Source organism: Gopherus flavomarginatus, chromosome 2 (assembly GCF_025201925.1).
Source record: "Gopherus flavomarginatus isolate rGopFla2 chromosome 2, rGopFla2.mat.asm, whole genome shotgun sequence".
NCBI classification, from domain to species: Eukaryota; Metazoa; Chordata; order Testudines; family Testudinidae; genus Gopherus; species Gopherus flavomarginatus.
The window spans coordinates 117795877-117815273 of record NC_066618.1 but is presented as its reverse complement, the minus strand read 5'-3'; the positions used below and the strand labels follow the sequence as shown (position 1 = coordinate 117815273).

The window sequence follows — 19397 nt, the reverse complement described above, 5'->3', positions numbered from 1 at the left end:
GTCATGTTCTCAAGACCTTTAACCATCCTTGTTGCTCTTCTCTGGACCCTCTCCAGTTTCTCCACATCTTTCTTGAAATGTGGTGCCCAGAACTGGACACAATACTCCAGTTGAGGCCTAACCAGCGCAGAGTAGAGCAGAAGAATGACTTCTCGTGTCTTGTTTACAACACACCTGTTAATGCATCCCAGAATCACGTTTGCTTTTTTTGCAACAGTATCACACTGTTGATTCATATTTAGCTTGTGGTCCACTATGACCCCCAGATCTCTTTCTGCCATACTCCTTCCTAGACAGTCTCTTCCCATTCTGTATGTGTGAAACTGATTGTTCCTTCCTAAGTGGAGTACTTTGCATTTGTCTTTATTGAACTTCATCCCGTTTACCTCAGACCATTTCTCCAATTTGTCCAGATTATTTTGAATTTTGACCCTGTCCTCCAAAGCAGTTGCAATCCCTCCCAGTTTGGTATCATCTGCAAACTTAATAAGCGTACTTTCTATGTCAACATCTAAGTCATTGATGAAGATATTGAACAGAGCCGGTCCCAAAACAGACCCCTGCGGAACCCCACTTGTTATACCTTTCCAGCAGGATTGGGAGCCATTAATAACTACTCTCTGAGTACGGTTATCCAGCCAGTTATGCACTCATCTTATTGTAGCCCCATCTAAATTGTATTTGCCTACTTTACCGATAAGGATATCATGCGAGACCGTATCAAATGCCTTACTAAAGTCTTGGTATACCACATCCACCGCTTCTCCCTTATCCACAAGACTCGTTATCCTATCAAAGAAAGCTATCAGATTGGTTTGACACGATTTGTTCTTTACAAATCCATGCTGGCTATTCCCTATCACCTTACCACCTTCCAAGTGTTTGCAGATGATTTCTTTAATGACTTGCTCCATTATCTTCCCTGGCACAGAAGTTAAACTAACTGGTCTGTAGTTTCCTGGGTTGTTTTTATTTCCCTTTTTATAGATGGGCACTATATTTGCCCTTTTCCAGTCTTCTGGAATCTCTCCCGTCTCCCATGACTTTCCAAAGATAATAGCTAGAGGCTCAGATACCTCCTCTATTAACTCCTTGAATATTCTAGGATGCATTTCATCAGGCCCTGGTGACTTGCAGGCATCTAACTTTTCTAAGTGATTTTTTTACTTGTTCTTTTTTTTATTTTATCTTCTAAACCTACCCCTTTCCCATAAGCATTCACTATGTTAGACATTCCTTCAGACTTCTCAGTGAAGTCCGAAACAAAGAAGTCAATAAGCATCTCTGCCATTTCCAAGTTTCCTGTTATTGTTTCTCCCACCTCACTGAGCAGTGGGCCTACCCTGTCCTTGGTCTTCCTCTTGCTTCTAATGTATTGATAAAAAGTCTTCTTGTTTCCCTTTATTCCCATAGCTAGTTTGAGCTCATTTTGTGCCTTTGCCTTTCTAATCTTGCCCCTAGAATGTTACATTCTAGCACGAAATAGTTCTTCACATTCTTTTGTACTTCACTTTTCACTTGTAGTTACATGGGGAAAATTAGTTATGTGTATTTCTCAGCAACTTAGTTCCAGTATTATTATAAAGTAAGTTATTTCAGCATTTAAAATAGAGTATGGAGATGAGTGTCTTAGCAAAATGAACGTTACCACTCAAGGATTCAAAGGTGACGGAGACTAAAGATTGGAAAATTCTTTGAGAATTCTGGCTTCCAAGGGGGACTTCACAAAACAAAGCACACCAACAAAACACTGTCAAGTATTTCAGTGTGTTCCAAAGAAGAGAGACTACCATTTGTTTTTGCAAGGATCCAAGGGGGCAGGTCTAGAATGCCTGGCTGTGGGGGCCCTGGATCTCTGACACTCCCTTGTCACCACTAAGGGAGATGGATGAAGAAACATCTCTCTAAACTTGGAAGGCCAGCCCCCACAGGAAGTCCACTCGGAGCTCCCAAGGCCTACAGCCACCTGACTGGCTCACACCCACTACTTAAGCTAAGAAGTTAACTGGGAGGACTGTCCAAGCAACTGCGCAAATTTTCTTCTGCTGCTGCTGCTGCCATGTTTCACCTTGCTCTTGCCTGCCTCTTGCAATCTGTATCCAACTCTGTTCCTGAGTCCTTCTCTGCTGCAGACCTGTTCCTTACTCCTAGCTCCCACTTTGATCCTACTCCACGCCTGATCCCTGTCTCTCTCTGGTTCCTGCCCTTTCAATTTGCTCATGACCATTGGCTATCAATCCTGACTCTGACTTCTGACTCCAACTCTGGTTCAACCCTTGGGTCTGGCATTTGGTATCTGGCCTTGGCTCCAATTCTCAGCTTCGATTTCTGGTCCTGACTCTGGCTGGACCCCTTAACTCTGGTATTTGGCAGTTGACTTCAGCTCTGACTTCTGCTTTTGCTCCCCGACCTGGATGTCTGCTCTGCCCACTAGACCTGACATCTGCTCTCTGACCACTAAGAAAGACTGCCTACATCCCACCTCCTTATAGTTTTGTTTAAAAAGTGCTATTGCAATTCAAATCCTTGGCACACACCACTGTGAACAGATGGAGAGGTGTGTGTGTGAGTACTCACATATGGGTCATCATCTTCACATTGGTCTTCAGTAGCCCTTGGGTCAGGTTTGATCATTAGTTGTTGAATCGACCCCTAAATGAAATAACAAAAGCAGTTCAAGGAAATACTCTCTTCAAATAACCTTCAAGAAAGTATTGTGGGGGGGAAAAAGAACAGACTGGACCTTGTTTACTTTGGAAAATTATCGAAAGCATGAAGTTTCACTAGTAACACACATGATCTTAATTATTAACAACCACCACCACAGAAGCTGGGAAGTTCTTGGAGATCCTCATCAGCTGTAAGAAGCTTGATGGACCAAAACATTGCCTGAAGGGTCATTAATTAAGCCACTCATCAATCTCTAGAAAAGGCCCTCTGCTGAGATTATTATTGCTAATAGATGGAGAAAATAAAAAAAAATAAAAATTAAGGAATTGTTATTGGTGGTGCAGTTTCAATTGGTATGTATAGGGCCCTTCCAAATAGTTAATTCCCAGTACATTGGCTCGATTACTTAGCCATATTTCAATATCCCATTCCATTTATAAAATTTGTTATATGATTTATGAGTTTGTTACTAGGATAATAGTGGATCTGTGTGAGTTACATTATATGCCTTGTGAAATGTTGAGGAAAAATATCTGGTATGCTCACATATTTATTCAGATTTCTCTTCAATAACTCATCCTGGCATTTAATCTGTCACTTTAAATTGTTAGAATAATACATTTTACATCTATTTTAATATTGTAAATTATAAACAAATCAAACAGCTTGTCTAATTTTACCAACAAAAAACTTAATCTTGTTTTAAAGCAGTAGCAACCCAAAGATAGCACAGCAATGTGAGTTACTAACAACAGTGGGAAATAGGAACAGTCTATTTCTTTAGCACAGGCAATACTCAAGAACAGCTGAACCATATTTACCTCGAAAACTTTCCAAACAAGTGTCCCTTTGGGCTGAAAGCAAGCATGGAAAACGTCAGCTCAAAAGAAATATGCTTGCCAAATTTATGAGCTGCTGGAAGATGGGTTAAGCAAGAGAACACACAGTAACATGCATGCTCTAATAGAAAAATTCATTCAAAAGGTATACGTAGTACTTAATTTGAATATATGAAGACGTAAAATGTGTGCACAAAGTATTGTAAATGGTGCAGAAGTCTAACAACTATGTAAAACTCTTCATGGAAACATGCACAATGTTTCTCTGAAGTCCAGTTTGGGGTTCAGAAAGAGTATGCAGCTGAGCAACTTCTGAGACAGTATTTAAAAAATATACTACGCTCCCTACAAGTACATGCAGTGGTGTACTACATATTCAAAATGCTTAACCCTAACAGTTTACTTTGTTAAAACTGCCTTTAAAGAAAATTAGATCGCATTTTCAAACCTAGGGGCTTAAAGTTAAGCACCCACATCTCTAAAATTATGCCACTCATTTGGGTTCCTAAAGCCAGGCAACTAAGTTTGGATAAGGACCCTACTTTACACTTAGAAGCCTGAAGAATTGTTATTTCAGCCCATTTCTACCCTTCGGAAGGCAGCAAAGCCAAAAACACCCCTTTTTTGCCTCTCTAATTTCTGGGGTAATTTTGTTCCTACATCTTAACTCCACTCTTTTTTGCATGCCTTACAGAACTACATCCAATATTCTTTTCTGCAGACCATGTACTTTTTAATGTCACTAAGGTTTCTTGGTCAGAAATTCTCAAATGAGCAACAAATTAATTCAAATGGGTGATTATTACTGTTGTATTTATTAAGTCAGAAGCGCTTCTCATGAATAAGATGCCCATCCTCAGACACAACTAAATATCTCCCTGCTCGACCAAGGTCTCCCATCAGACTGCACTGCCCGATATCATTGGCACCATCCTGGACCTTGAATTTTTCATGTCCTTCCTCTGTTTAATAGTCTATGAACCTATCTATTCCAATGTCTGCAATATTATTCATATACATCAATTCTTCAGCTCCATCTCAGCTGAAATCTAAATCCATGTCCTCATCTCCTTGTGCAGTGACTATTGCAAATCCCTTCTCTAAGGTCTACCAACACCCCCAGCTCTCCGGTTTCTAGTATATGAAGAATGTTGTTGCCATCCTCTCTCTCTCTCTCACATTCACACAGAGCCACATGATCCCCATCCTCAAGCAAAACCACTGGCTCTCTTTTCATTTTCAGGACAAGGTAGCACTGATAGATAGCTAGATAGATCCCACGAAGTTGGTCTAAACTACCAAAAAGACCTTGCCCTTTTGCGCCTCAGCCTTCATCCTCCACTCATCCAATACTGATCTCCTCTTTGCCCTTTACAACACACACATCACTGTTACACAAAAGCCTCCTCCTCTGACATTGATTACTAACATTTTTATCTATTTATTATTTCTATTTTATTGCCCTAGTATCCCCAGTAATGGACTAGGACCCCTTTGTGCTAGCTGCTGTACAAGCTCAGAACTAAAAGATGGTCACTTCACATAAGAGCTTACAATCTAATGGCTTGTCTACACTTTGTTACAGATCATCGTGACTTGATTTGCATTAGAACGCCCAACATCCACAAAGTATTTTGTCATGACTCATCTGGCCTTTGAACACATGTTCTTAAGCTTACTTTAGAAACAGATTGACTTAAATGTTGGATGATTTTGCCTGCAGCAAGGTAGGTGCGGATACATAGCAATGTTGTGCATCTGCCAAGTCATCCCATCAGTATCTCATGATGCTTTGCTAGGTACTGAGGTTGCCTGTCTATCTATGTGACCTTTTCTGTGTGCCAGAGACATCCTGACCAGATATCGCCTTGCTGTTTAAATGCTCACACGCCAACAGGATCTTGTCATTGTGATTCCAACTTGCGGGGACTTCAGAAACCTGTGTCATACTCCTGTTTATTGAGCAATCATGCCTTGGTGAGTGGAGCATCAGTGAGGTCTTCTGCTAATGCCCTGCATTTCATTGCCCTCTGAAGAGAGGAGTGAGTACTGTGGCAAGGCACCCCTTCTGCCTGCCAGACTTAGTGCTCCCTCCTCTGGCAGGGACATGTCCTGGGGTAAATCAGACCTCCACCCAGGAGTGTGTCTGTCTTCCCTCTTCGGGATTTGTTTCTCAGAGCCTTCCCAGTAAGCCTCAAGGCAGGCCTGAGGAGTGCTCCTCCACCAGACAAAGGGGAAAAGTCTATACCACACCAAAACAAAAGGGAATACCTTTCCCTGGCCCCTTCACTGGGGCAGGAGTTGTCCTGTCGCTGGCCCTGGGGTGTCAGTCCTTCCCCTAAACAGGCACTGGGTTTTGGGTATCTCCCCTATGTGGAGGAGTGCAGTCTCTCACACTGGAGAAGCCTATCTCCCTGCTACCTCCAGCCTTGCAGCAGTTTGCTTCCCCTCTTCCCCAGGAGAGAGATTTTAATAGGTTTCAGGAAGCCCTTAATTGGACTCAAGTGTCCCTAATTGACCTGAAGGAACCCTTTCCCAGCTTGTTGGAAAAAGGGCCTTTAGCATTCTAAGGCTAACATACCCTTTCCCAGACCCTCCTGCAGCTGTCCGACCTGACTTTGTCACAGTACAGAAACATCTGAAAGTTAGCCACCACAGTGTACAAATACTCCAGCAGTTATCTGGACAAATGAAAGCGAGGGGGCACAACTGGGACCAAATCCAGTGCTGCACTAAAGGAAGGGAAGGGAGCTCCAGATGGGTTAAAAGAGCAAAAAGGACAACAATAGTACCTTGCAGGGTCTGTGGCTACAATCATAGAATATCAGGGTTGGAAGGGACCTTAGGAGGTCATCTAGTCCAACCCTTCTCAAAGGGGGACCAATTCCCCAGACAGACTTTTGCCCCAGATCCCTAAATAGCCCCCTCAAGGATTGAGCTCATAACCCTTAGTTTAGCAGGCCAATGCTCAAACCACTGAGCTCTCTGAGATGAGGTGCTAGACTGTATATTTGGGAGAGATGCCACCATTGAGCCACTGCATTGTGTGTATACCAACAAGCAGTGACCGGGCACCAAGCACAAAGACTTAACCCTCACTTCTCATCACCTTGGGGGACAGAAGTAGACCCAGTCCTGGAGACCCAGAAGTTTACCACATCACAACCATGGCAACCACAGGAGGAGAACCAAATTTCAGGGGGAAAGAGGGACACATCTAGTAAGTATTGAAAGATATTTTTATAAAAAAGGTTGTGGGAAAGGGGTTTTAAGCACCTAGTTCCAGGTACTATAAGGGTGCTGCCATATTTGTCTACAATCAGTCTGCCTCCTGAGCTTTTGTTCCCCCACCCTTTGCTCAAAATGGCAGCCACAACGAAGGATGTACAAGTTCTCCTGCCTTTTCCTTCCTCCCTCCTCACCTTTGCTAATACACAACCACCACTATCTTGCTGTCTCCTTTCCAACAAACCTTGAGTCTGCCTAGAGGGTATCCTGATGCATCTCTCCACTCTTTGTATATTTTGTGAATGGCAAGGATCTGAGTTGCTAACTGGTAGCCTTACAAGACGCCAGTAAGGGTAGCAGGTTCTAGGGCTCTCCATGAAGTAAGGGAAGGCTCTACTTATGAGTCACTCGGGGAAGCTAGAACCCTATAGAGAGAGGCAGTTATTTTTGCTGATGCAATCTAATATCCAATCAGCTGAGTCATGTTACAGTAGCTCCAGGTGCCTCTCAGAGAACAGAGACCTAGGAGCAGGGACAGAGGGGTCTTGGGTCTTGCTGAGAAAAAATGGTAAGAAGATCTGAGATCAGAAGAAAACATAGGCTGAGCATTATGTGTTGCTGTTGTTGTCATTTAACAATACATGCAGATTCCAGGGTAGGAGTCTATACATGTCTATACTATGCTGCCTCTGAGCTTCTGGCCCTCTGTTCCCTCTGTGCTACTGCTCTCATGATGAGATAGGAGTATACTTAAGGGAAAGCTTTCCAAAGTACTGTTTCTATTAGCTGCCTTTATGAGCGGAGGAAACAATAGATGAATGGAGGTAATAAGTAATAGTGTTGAGAAAGATGGGAGCAGCAGGAGAGGGTGGTTTGACATGCATGTTGGTTGGCGGGGAGACAGAAGGTAGAGTCGCTGAAAGCTCCCTGCATGCATGTTGATGTTGACAGTGGGCGCTGGAGGGTGCGTGGGGGTAGTGTACTGTGCTCTTTTTGGGAACAGCAGCAAGGGACGGTGCTGTGTGTATACACAATGAATCTGCCAGGATAGGTCAAGGACTCTCCGCTGGGCTTCTTTACTTCTCGCACAGCATGCCTTGCGACAGTAGAGCTAACACAGCATAGCATCAAAAATACAAGCATATGCCCAGTGTATCTTACTACTGAGCAGAAGTGGGAGTGGATGCAACCAGGATTTGAACTGGGCTGAATCAGTGATCTAGCATGCTTTTGAGGATGCCTCTAGAATCGGGGGGGAGGATAATTTGTTAAAGTCCCTAGCCCTGTGAAACAAGTGCAAGCGTGCAGATATTTGCAGAGGTCTGAAACAATAGGCTCAGAAATATGTGACCTCTCCCATTCCTCTCACTGCCTCATGATGGGCAGTTCAGATATCCAGTGATTATGTGCTCTTTCATTGTGAATCATACAAGAAAAGAGAGAGAGAATCACAGACCTGCATGCTCTATCAAGAGCAGCTTCTTATTCTGGTGCCATGAATGGAAGTTGTTTGGCAGATGCCACCATTTCCCTTCCCTAGTCTGACTTCTGGAATCAAAAGGTCAGGGGAGCAAAGTGCGCCCTCTCAAAGTGAAGTCAATTCTGCAGAGCCCAGCCACTACCTCCAGTCAAGTTGCCCAGCCTGGGGAGTGGTGGCAAGTCTGCCTTGGTAGAGAGTGTGGGGCCAGGCAGTTTCCTCCTTGGCAATAAAGGTTGCAGTTCCCACCTCTGCTACAGCCTCTCTGCAGACTCAGGCAGACATCACTGCGTCAGTTGCACTTGGCTCATGTTTTCAAGCTTTTCTTTGCAGTCATGAGGGCCAGAAACAACTGTTCCCATGACAGCTGAAATTTTGATCTCATCACATGTCTCTGGAGCCCTAGACACATGCCTGTTGTGTCCATCATGGATCTGAATCTCACTGAGGGGTAAACAAATCAGAGGAGGCCCACAGAGCATAAGGGATCATATTCTGAACATTTGCAGCATCTGCTGTGAGTTGTATCTGATTTCGGCATCTCAAGAGGCCGGAAGCTGGCTTGTGCCCAGAGTGAGGGAGAGAACCACCACCTTCTTTTTTCCAGCTTCAGCAATGGGTGCAACTCAAATGGAACTACAACATTCAGTTTTATGGCCCAGGATAAGCTGTTCTTCCATAGTCGAGTTCACAAATGCGATAAAAAAGTAATCAGGTTATCTGCTGAAATTCACATAAGCCTAAGTTTGTTTCATGTTGTTTTACCATAATGACATGACCAAACAGTGTGCAACTGTGTATTTTTATGGAAAAAAAATGTCCCCACGTGTAACACATTATAAATTTGTATTCAGCACAGATACAAACTACTGTACTGTGGAAATCACCTTCTCAATCTTTATGCCTAACCTTTCAAATTTGGGTGCCTAAAGCTAGGGACATTAAGCAAAGTAGCCTGATTTTGCTGGACTCCCACAGTTCACACCAACTTAATGGGACTGGTTGCATGAGCCAGGACAGTGAAATTCGGCACTCAGATTTTTTTTTATATACATTTTTTAAAAGGTGCAATAGATCTACAGAGATCTCTAGCACAAATTAATACAGAAATGAAGCCTCTACCAAAGCCTGATTCAATGCCCATTTGAAGTCAATGCAAAGACTCCCACTGACTTCATAGACTGATAGAATATCAGGGTTAGAAGGGACCTCAGGAGGTCATCTAATCCAACCCCCTGCTCAAAGGGGGCCCAATACCCAGACAGATTTTTCCCAGATCCCTAAATGGCCCCCTCAAGGATTGAGCTCACAACACTGGAAGCTCATTAGACCCAAACCTCCAAGAAAAACCTGCAGTCTTCCTTTTCTTCCAGTCCTGTCAACTGGACTTGCAGAATCCGTGTTGCAAACCCTCTGTGAACTAAATCCTGCAATGGTCATAGACATCTAGGCTGACCAAAACAATCATGAATGTATTAATGTTCTCTCCCGCCACATTTTTAGTCTATTCACGCTATGACTCACACATGAAATATACCAAAAGATCTACATAGTCTCATTCAGTATTCAATCTCTCTCTCTTTATATTGAGTATTATGTACACACACACACTTATGTGACTACACACACACACACACACACACACACACACAGTGTAAACATCAATGTTACATCTGAACATGATAGAATTTGTTTTCCTTTTTAAAAAAAATACTAGAAATGCTAGAAAAATACAGCATCTGATCACAAACAAAACCAAAAAAGTTATTAAGGTTGTAAAGTCAAACACTCAGCCATCAAGAAATGCCCAAATTAAGATTGCCTGGGCAACCCTAATTCTGCCCACTGTGCAAGTGCATTTTGATACAGTTTTAACTGATATGATCATATACTACATTTTCTACAGGACTCCTCCCTTGATCCAGGCATGTATTGGGTGAGGTACAGCAAATGAGGTGGCTCAATATTTCTTTCTATTTTCATCATTCAGTTTGTGGCCCTGTGCACAGGTGCCGGAACAATTTTTATAATGGGGGGGCTGAGAGCCATTTAACCAAAACTGTTAGCCTTGTATATAATAGAAACCACTTCAAGCCAGGGGGTCCAGTAGTACCCCCAGAACCCCTACTTCCAGCACCTATGGCCCTGTGCCTTAATCACTGCACACCATCCAACCATTGTACCAAATAAGGAATTAATAATTTCCTCAATAGCTTTTCTATAGTTCTTATCATTGCAGCATCTGATCCCCTCAAACATTAACAAATTTACCTTCACAGCTCCCTTGCGAAGGGGTAATGTACTACTATTGCTATTTTACAGCGGGAGAACTGAGCACATAGACCAAAATTTGCCAACTAATTAGGTGCCACTAATTTTGGTTTTCTTGGTGACTGGGCACTTGACTGAAGACACCTAGGGGCTGATTTTTCAAAGTACTTAGCATTTTTATATCACTGTATACAATCACAGTATTGTACAAACATTAATTAATCCTAATAATCCCCTAGGTTGAGGAGGAATACATTTTCTTATCCTCATTTTACAGATGGCCACACTAAGAAAGAAGGCTGAAGTGATTTGAACAGCAGAGCCAGAATAAGAACTCATGATGTCCTGATTCTCAAGCTCAAGCTTATTCCTTCAGACCACACTGTCCTTGTCAGAAGTACTAACCATCCACAGCTTCTACTGACTTCAGTTGTAGTTATGAGTGCACGGCCCTGCTGCAAATCAGACCACTGGTGTCTCCATTTGGGCACTCAAAATAAGGAACACAACTAATGGCCACTTGTGGCAATTTTGGCTTTAGTTACTTGCTCAGTATCACATAGGAACACTGTAGCAGAGCAAGAGATAGGAATGAATTCCTCAGTGTGACATTTATCTGCCTTAACCACAAGACAATCCTTTATCTGCCCACATTCCAGCTTCTACAGCAAGAGGTCCTGCAGACAAGAGCCTCATTCCTTACACAACTGATTCATTCCCTGAGCACCATCCAACCTCAGCCCTGTATAAAGTAGGAATCCTATGTAAATGTTAGCATGTGATTACATAATTAAAGACTGTGTCATAATGTAAACACACTAGAAGAGAGAATTAAGGTTGCATTGACTTAATTGTATCATTTCCTACATTTTTTGCTCCATGTGTATGGAAAGTACAGGACATATCAGATGTGACTTATCTTCATGCTTAGCCATTGCACTCAGAACTTCTTTGAAAGGAAGCATCTATCAAAAACATTTAGAATCCATCATACTGTACTTACTGTGAATTTTTCCAATCCTGTTGCTCCTGCATTTCCAACAAATATACCAGAGTTGGATTCAAATTGCAAGGCCCGAGATGACCTCTGAAACTGAACTCTGTTATACTCTTCACAGTCCATGAACAGAACAGTGTCGTTTCCCTGAACAGTCACTGTAAACCGATTCCATTTATTAGTCATCACTGGAACTTTAAATGAAGCAGCCTCTCGGGAGATGTAGGAACCAGGCTCTGTGTAGTACATGATTATTCTCTGGGTGCCATCATCAACCGGTGATAGTCTCATTCCCAAGTATATAGTTTTCTGAAAGGCATCTGTTATTGCAAATAGTACACCTCCATCATCGCTGTTCGGTTTTACTGTAACTACGATAGCAAAATCATTATAGAAGGTCAGTGGTATTAAAGTGCTTGTCAAACGGCCGATGTTAGCATCTGGTCCAAAACTGTAAGCTGGAAACCCTCCATAGCCAGTGATAAAGGAGACAGAAAGAGGGAGTGGAACTCCTATCAGCTCTGTCAGATCAAGATGACCCTTTGATCCTCGTTCTGTAGCATGAGACAAAAATATGTTATTTACTCCAGGTGTCTATGTTTTATTTAACATTATGAAGTTTACATGAAGTTACACTACTGCTAATGTGCTAATATTTGAAACCCCTATTCAGCAAGGTGCTTGAGCACATGAGAAATCTCATTGACTGCCAGTACTACTCACATGTTTAAAATTAGGCACATGCTCCTACAAAAATGTTCTCCTTTAGCCCTTCATAAACCACGAGTTACATGCACTTGCAGAGAGGAGATGAGAGAACGGAGAATTTATTCCTTTGTTTTCTCAAATAAACAAAGATATTGTAACATAGCCATGATGAAGGGACGAAGCAACAACCTGGCACAAACAATGCAGTGGAGTTTTACAAATGCAGGATAAGGTTACAAGTTGAGCTGAGAGAATATTTTCTATGAAACTTTTTTGTAATGGAAAATGCAGACTTCGCAACACCAAAATGTCTTGTGACTTCATGCCAGTTTTACCAGATTGTTTTGGATGAAAAGCAACCTGGGGAAAAAATAACCAAACCCTGGGATGTTTTATTTTGACATTTTTTAAATGAAACATTTCAATTTTTTTTGGTTCAAAATTATATTTTGTTTCAAAGCTTCCTTTTTAAAAAAAAATCAAAACCATTTAAGAATGCTCCCAATCAAAGCCAAAACTTTTTAGTTTTGGTTCAACCAAAATGTTTCATTCAGCTTAAATTGAAATTGTTTTTTACTCAATTCACAAAAAATTTTGAAAAATTTTGTTGTTAGTTTGACTCTAAACATATTTTTTTCAGACTAGCCCAAAAAATCTGTTATTTGCACAGCTCTAATTGTGAGCAAGATACCTTGGAGGATTTGCTTTAAAAGTAGGGTTGCCAGGCATCCACTTTTTGACTGGAATGCCCGGTCAAAAAGGGTTCCTGGAGGCTCCGGTTAGTACTGCTGACCAGGCTGTTAAAAGTCCAGTCAGCAGCGCAGTACGGCTAAGGCAGGTTCCCTGCCTGTCCTGGCTTGATGCTGCCCCACCCTGAGCACCAGTTCTGCAGTTCCCATTGGCTGGAACCAGCCCAGAGCCCCCTCCTGCATCCCAAATCCCTCCTCCCTGGCCCTGCACCAGAGCTTGCACCTCCAGCCTGAGCTTTCCCTCCCTCCCTCACCCTAACCCCCGTCTCAGCTGGAGTCTCTTCCCACTCTGAACCCCTTGGCCCCAGCCCCCAGCCTGCAGCCCCCTTCTGGACCCCAAACCCCTAATCCCCAATCCCCTCCCCAGAGCCTGCCTCCTCAGCCAGAGCTCTCACCCCTCCCAGCCCAGTGAAAGTGAGCGAGTGACCGATGGTACAGAAAAGGTGAACGACATGGGGAGGAGGATGGAGTGAGCTAGGGACGGGGCAGGGGCAGGGCCTATGGGTGGGGCAGGGGTGTTCAGTTTTCTGCAATCAGAAAGTTGGCAATCCTAAAACTTTGTTCAAACACATATTACAAGGATTTCAGTTTCCATTTTACACCACTTTTGTCAATTCAAGGAATGTTTTTTCCCATGGTTTCTTAATACAAAAAACATTCTTCAGTAGTTAAATCTCAGTTTGAAGTCAGGGAATTTCCATTCCATAACATACCCAGAAGTAATGGTCCCTGAAAATATGCCCTGGAAGAAAACCCCTCCTTTGTAGTCAGTTTAACTCTGAGGATCTGAGTATGACCAGCATTGAGCATCTAATCTTATTTTTATTCATATTTTCCAGATTACTAGTAAGGCAGATTCTACCAATACTTCCAAGAACAGAGACTTCCAAATGCCAGTCATCTTCTGAGAAATAAAACACTAAAATCATTATAGAATTTTTAATAACCAGGAATGTCTGGTTAATTCCACATGTGGCTTAATTAGAATCTAAGTCTTGGTTATCCATTGTATGTATTTGTACATAGCAATAAGATCATACACTCCTCCTCCTTCACCTCCATAGCAGCCTCTTATCCTGAAAAATGTAAGATATCATTGTAGCTAGAATTCTCCATACCTTTGATTAACGCTTATCAGAACCCCCTCCAGAATTTTTAAACTTCATAGAGGTAGGAGAGACAAAAGACTTGTGCATGGATGTTTCTTAATAATATCCATGCACAATATTAAAATATTTTCTCCTGTCTTGAATGTAATACTCCAATTAATAAATCCTCAGATAGTGTTGTCTTTCTAAAACTGTACATGAAAAATGTGTCCCTATCTCTGTTACGACTAACTTGACTCCTTAAATTACTTTAATGATCAAGTATCTACTGGCATACTCTATATTCCCATTCTTTGTCAAACAATATATATTATTTTACAATTTTTAGATCCTAAAATAAATCTTCATTTTATATTTGCTAATGTGACAGCCAGGATAATGTGTGTCTCAAACCAAGTGGCTGAGTGCACTCCACCTACATAGCTGCAAGCTGCTCACAAAGCGTGAATCTGTAATAACCCAGGAGCTGCAGCAGGTGGTAACAGAGGTAGAGTTCACTTAAATTGGTAGTATTGACCAAGTCTATGTTGGTTTAACTATGTCACATAACTGAGCAACATAATTATACCAACCTAACCCCCGCCGCAGACAGTGCTATGTCAACAGGAGGGCATCTCTCATTGACATAAGTACTGCTGATCAGGGAGGTGCAGGACCGACACCAATGGAAGAAGCTTTCCCATTGGCATAGGCAGCATCTTCACTAAGCACTACAGCGGTGCAGCTTCACCGGCGCAGCTGTGCTGCTGCAGCACTGTAAGTGCAGACAAGCTCTTAGGGTCATAGAACAGGAAAGGAACATAAGGACATAAGAACGGCCGTACTGGGTCAGACCAAAGGTCCATCTAGCCAGTATCCTGTCTACTGACAGTGGCCAATGCCAGGTGCCCCAGACAGAGTGAACCTAACAGGTAATGATAAAGTGATCTCTCTCCTGCCACCCATCTCCACCCTCTGACAAACAGAGTCTAGGGATACCATTCCTTACCCATACTGACTAATAGCCACTAATGGACTTAACCTCCGTGGGATCCAGTTTCCTGTCAAACTAAAAGGGGAAGCAGTGATTCCTGTGTGTCTCTTTCTTTTTTCCTTCTTCACGGGGTAATAATAGTACCTTAACGTGGAAAGGCAGTGTGAAATGGTTAATCAGACTTCTGTAGTTTAGATTAGTATTTGAACAGGACCATTTATAAGCAAAAAGGAATGATATGCTAAGTTGAAGCAGTAGATCTTACTTTCACTGAACATTTTGTATACTCAGAGGAATGAGCCGCATTTCTAAGACCATCTCCTTAACCTGTTTCTGAAGATGATCTACCTCTATTGTCACTTAAAGTAGTAATAGTATTTTCAATGACTCCCCACAGACAATCACTTCTGACTAAGTTCCTCCCACCTTGGGCTGGATCCTCAGACTACATGTGGACATGGAGGACATAACAAACCAGCTGTGATGTTAGCAGACCAGGTGCCAGCTCATGCCAGAGCCCTAGGCCAATTCACTTGTGTATTAGTATAGATTAAATTGATTGTTATAAGTGTATTTGGTGTTTAAACTTCATGAAAACTAATGGGATGTTACTTGCATTTTCACTTATCTGTATCCCATTATAATGTAGTAGCAAACATTTACATTGTAAATACTCTGTTATTAAATAACCCATCAAATAAGAAAGAAGCTTTGTGGAATCCAAATGAAGAACTTCAACAGAATTGTGCTAATTTCAAAGCAAATGGTCATTGTGCGTGATGATCAGAAGTCTAAGACTCAGAATGCATTCCTCCCTCTCTGACATCAAAGGAAAAGCCCACATGGGTAGTGACCCTATCAGCTTGTTTTCGGTGAGAAGATAAAAGTATGGATTCAAGGAAAGATCGTGCATCTCTGGACTGTTTGGACTCTTACAGGGAAGCATACCAGATGCAAAGCAGAGATCCCCATAGACAATCTGGGTACCCTGAAATGACTTGGGAAAGTGGCAGTTTATTACATCACTGCTGCCATTTGGAGTTATAAACTGTGACTCACCTGTGTACATATTTTACCTGTTTTAACCTCTCAATAACTCTCATTTCCTTTTATTAGCTAATAAACCTTTAGTTAGTTTACTAGAGAATTGGCTTCCAGCCTTGTCTTTGGTGCAAGATCCAGAGTACCAATTGATTTGGGGTAAGTGACTGGTCTCTTGAGACTGGAAGCAATCTAAATGTGATGTGATTTTTTTATGTAAGTGATCCTTTTATCACAAAGTTCAGTTTGCCTGGGTGGCAAGATAGACTGGAGAGTCTGAGGGGACTGTCTGTGACTCAACTGTAAGACTGATATAATGATCCAGGAGTTCACATTTGTGACTAGCTTGGTGAAATCTAATTAAAGAACATACCACCAATTTGGGGTGTCTGCCCTGTTTTCTGACAATCTGCCGTCACAGTCATGAGCCACTCCAGACAGCATGACACCAGCCAACACACAGAACAAGCATCATCTCAGCCAGTCAAAGGCCAGGAGTCTCCTTGCCTCCAGGAGACAGGAGGGCCATTCTATCATGGTGTAGCCCTCCAAACCCACCAAATTCCAAAACTTACTCAGGTGGCAACAACAGTTTACCAAATAAGAGAGGAGAAACTTTTGTGATGAGTCAGCAAGACCACCTTCTAGGAACCATCAATGCAATGGTTCTCAGAATGCCCCTTTTGTTTCATCATGCACACAGGTCTCCACGGTTCTTGGAGGACTTCTATCAGATGAAAAAAGAAGGATGGAAAGTATAGTATTGTTGGTGGAAAAGTAGGTCTGAGGCAGACAGACAACTACCAAAATCCTCTACAATCATCCCAGATTCCGTTCAGTCCACAACAGAACCTCAGCCCTAATCACTATAAGGAGCAAGCATCCTTTTCCAGTGGGAAGATCACCAGATCTGGGAAGTTTCTGGAACTTGTCACCATGCACAGGCCTAACAGTTTGACACCACACTCTCTCTGAATTTAGTCCATTTACATAACAGGAAACCCTGGAGGAGGATTCCTGATGTCAAATTTGTGTCCATTTTTTCTTTTGTGTAGACTGTCCGGTTTGGCCAATGTACATGGCAGAGGGGCACTGCTGGCACATGATGGCATATATCACATTGGTAGATGTGCACGTGAACAAGCCCCTGATGGCGTGGCTGATGTGATCAGGTCCTATGATGGTGTCACTTGAATAGACATGTGGACAGAGTTGGCATCGGGCTTTGTTGCAAGGACAGGGTTAGTTTTTTTGTTCTGTGGTGTGTGGTTGCTGGTGAGTATTTGCTTCAGGTTGGGGGGCTGTCATCAGGGGCTCATTCACCTGCTTCTTATCAAACTGTCTTAAATGGGCTATATTGATTATCACTACAAAACTGTTTTTTTTCCTCCTGCTGACAACAGTTCATCTTAATTAATTAGCCTCTTAGAGTTGGTTGAGCAACTCCTACCTTTTCATGTTCTCTGTACGTATATATATATCCTCACTATATGTTCCATTCTATGCGTCCGATGAAGTGAGCTGTAGCCCACAAAAGCTTATGCTCAAATAAATGTGTTAGTCTCTAAGGTGCCACAAGTACTCCTGTTCTTTTTGCGGATACAGACTAACACGGCTGCTACTCTGAAACTTGATTTATTCTGGGAAACCTACATTTTAGTTTTGTGAGCATGGTATCAAATATCCTATAAACATCTTTATTCACTCTGCCTCTATGAGGACTCACAGCATATTCTTTTAGATATACAGTATTTATCTTCTAATGTGAATACTTTTGAGAAAGCCTTTTTCTGCTGCTCAGTCACTCATATCCTAAATCAAGGTTTTTCACATTTAATTTTTAATGGTTCTACAGTAAATTTTATGGCTTTATATGGCATGACAGGGAGGTAACACATACCCATTCTCTCTCTCCAGCTCTGGCTCAGCCTCATCTTGAATACTGTGTTTAGTTCTGGGTACCACATTACCAGATAAATATTAACATATTGGATGATGTACAGAGAAAAACAAAAAATAGTTAGGAAGCAACTGATGTACAAGGAAAGATTTTAAGAATAGGAGGAGGAAAAAAGTCTTTACCACCACAAAAGAGGGTGTCACAACAAGTTTAAATTCTGCAGATAGAAATAAATACACATAAATGACATACTAAAACCCTTATCATTCAGTCCAAGACATAACCCTACAACTTGAGCCAAAGAAGAGCTCTTTTAGTGGATAGCAGTTGCAAGTGACTTATCTGTTGGGTCAGGCACTGAAGGACATCATATTCAATCACAGTAATTGATTATTGGGTTTTGTTAACTGCTAATTAAAATATGTGGCGGGGAGAACTCAGAACATGACATGATGGTTGCCCATTAGCTGTTTTACAATTTTAAAATAAATTAAGGTTGCCAAGCTACTAAGAAATTAATCGCAATTAGTCACATTGTTAAACAGCAATAGAATACCATGTATTTAAATACTTTTGTATGTTATCTACATTTTCAAATATATTGATTTCAATTACAACACAGAATAAAAACTGTGCAGTGCTCACTTTATATTTACTTGTGATTACAAGTATTTGCACTGTAAAAAAGAAACAAAAGAAATAGTATTTTTTAATACACTGCAGTACTTGTATTAGGTGAAATCTCTTTATCATGAAAGTTGAACTTAAAAATGTAGAATTATGTACAAAAAAAACTGCATTCAAAAACAAAACAGTGTAAAACTTTAGCGCCTACAAATCCACTCAGTGCTACTTCTTGTTCAGCCAATCTCTCAGATAAACATGTTTGTTTACATTTGCAGGAGATAAAGCTGCCCACTTCTTGTTTACAATATCACCTGAAAGTGAAAACAGGTGATCACATGGCACTGTTTTAGCTGGCGTCACAAGATATTTATGTGCCAGATGCACTAAAGATTCATATGCCCCTTCATGCTTCAACCACCATTCCAGAATACATGCGTCCATGCTGATAACGGATTCTGCTTGATAACCATTCAAAGCAGTGCAGACTAAAGCAAGTTCAGTTTCATCATCCAAGTCAGATGCCACCAGCAGAAGGTTGCCTTTCCTCCCACCCCTCCGGTGGTCATGGTTCAGGTTCTGTAGTTTACGCATCAGAGCGTTGCTCTTTTAAGACTTCTGAAAGCATTCTCTACACCAGGGGTTCTCAAACTGGGGGTCGGGACCCCTCAGGGGCTCACAAGGTTATTACATGGGGGATCGTAAACTGTCAGCCTCCATCTCAAACCCCACTTCACCTTCAGCATTTATAATGGTGTTAAATACGTAAAGAAGTGTTTTTAATTTAAAAGGGGGGTCACACGCAGAGGCT

At 41.9% G+C, this 19397-nt stretch overlaps 1 protein-coding gene across 3 annotated transcripts in view; it reads right to left on the bottom strand.

Annotated features, from left to right (window-relative positions):
- COL15A1 (collagen type XV alpha 1 chain) overlaps positions 1–19397 on the bottom strand; it is a 262588-nt gene that overhangs the window by 152929 nt on the left and 90262 nt on the right. For all 3 annotated transcript variants that reach the window (XM_050938132.1, XM_050938131.1, XM_050938133.1), the window contains exons 3-4: positions 11489–12036; positions 2578–2652 (exon numbers count right to left, since the gene is read on the bottom strand). In XM_050938132.1, the coding sequence (XP_050794089.1) occupies positions 2578–2652; positions 11489–12036 (623 nt within the window). The remainder of the gene's footprint in view (positions 1–2577; positions 2653–11488; positions 12037–19397) is intronic.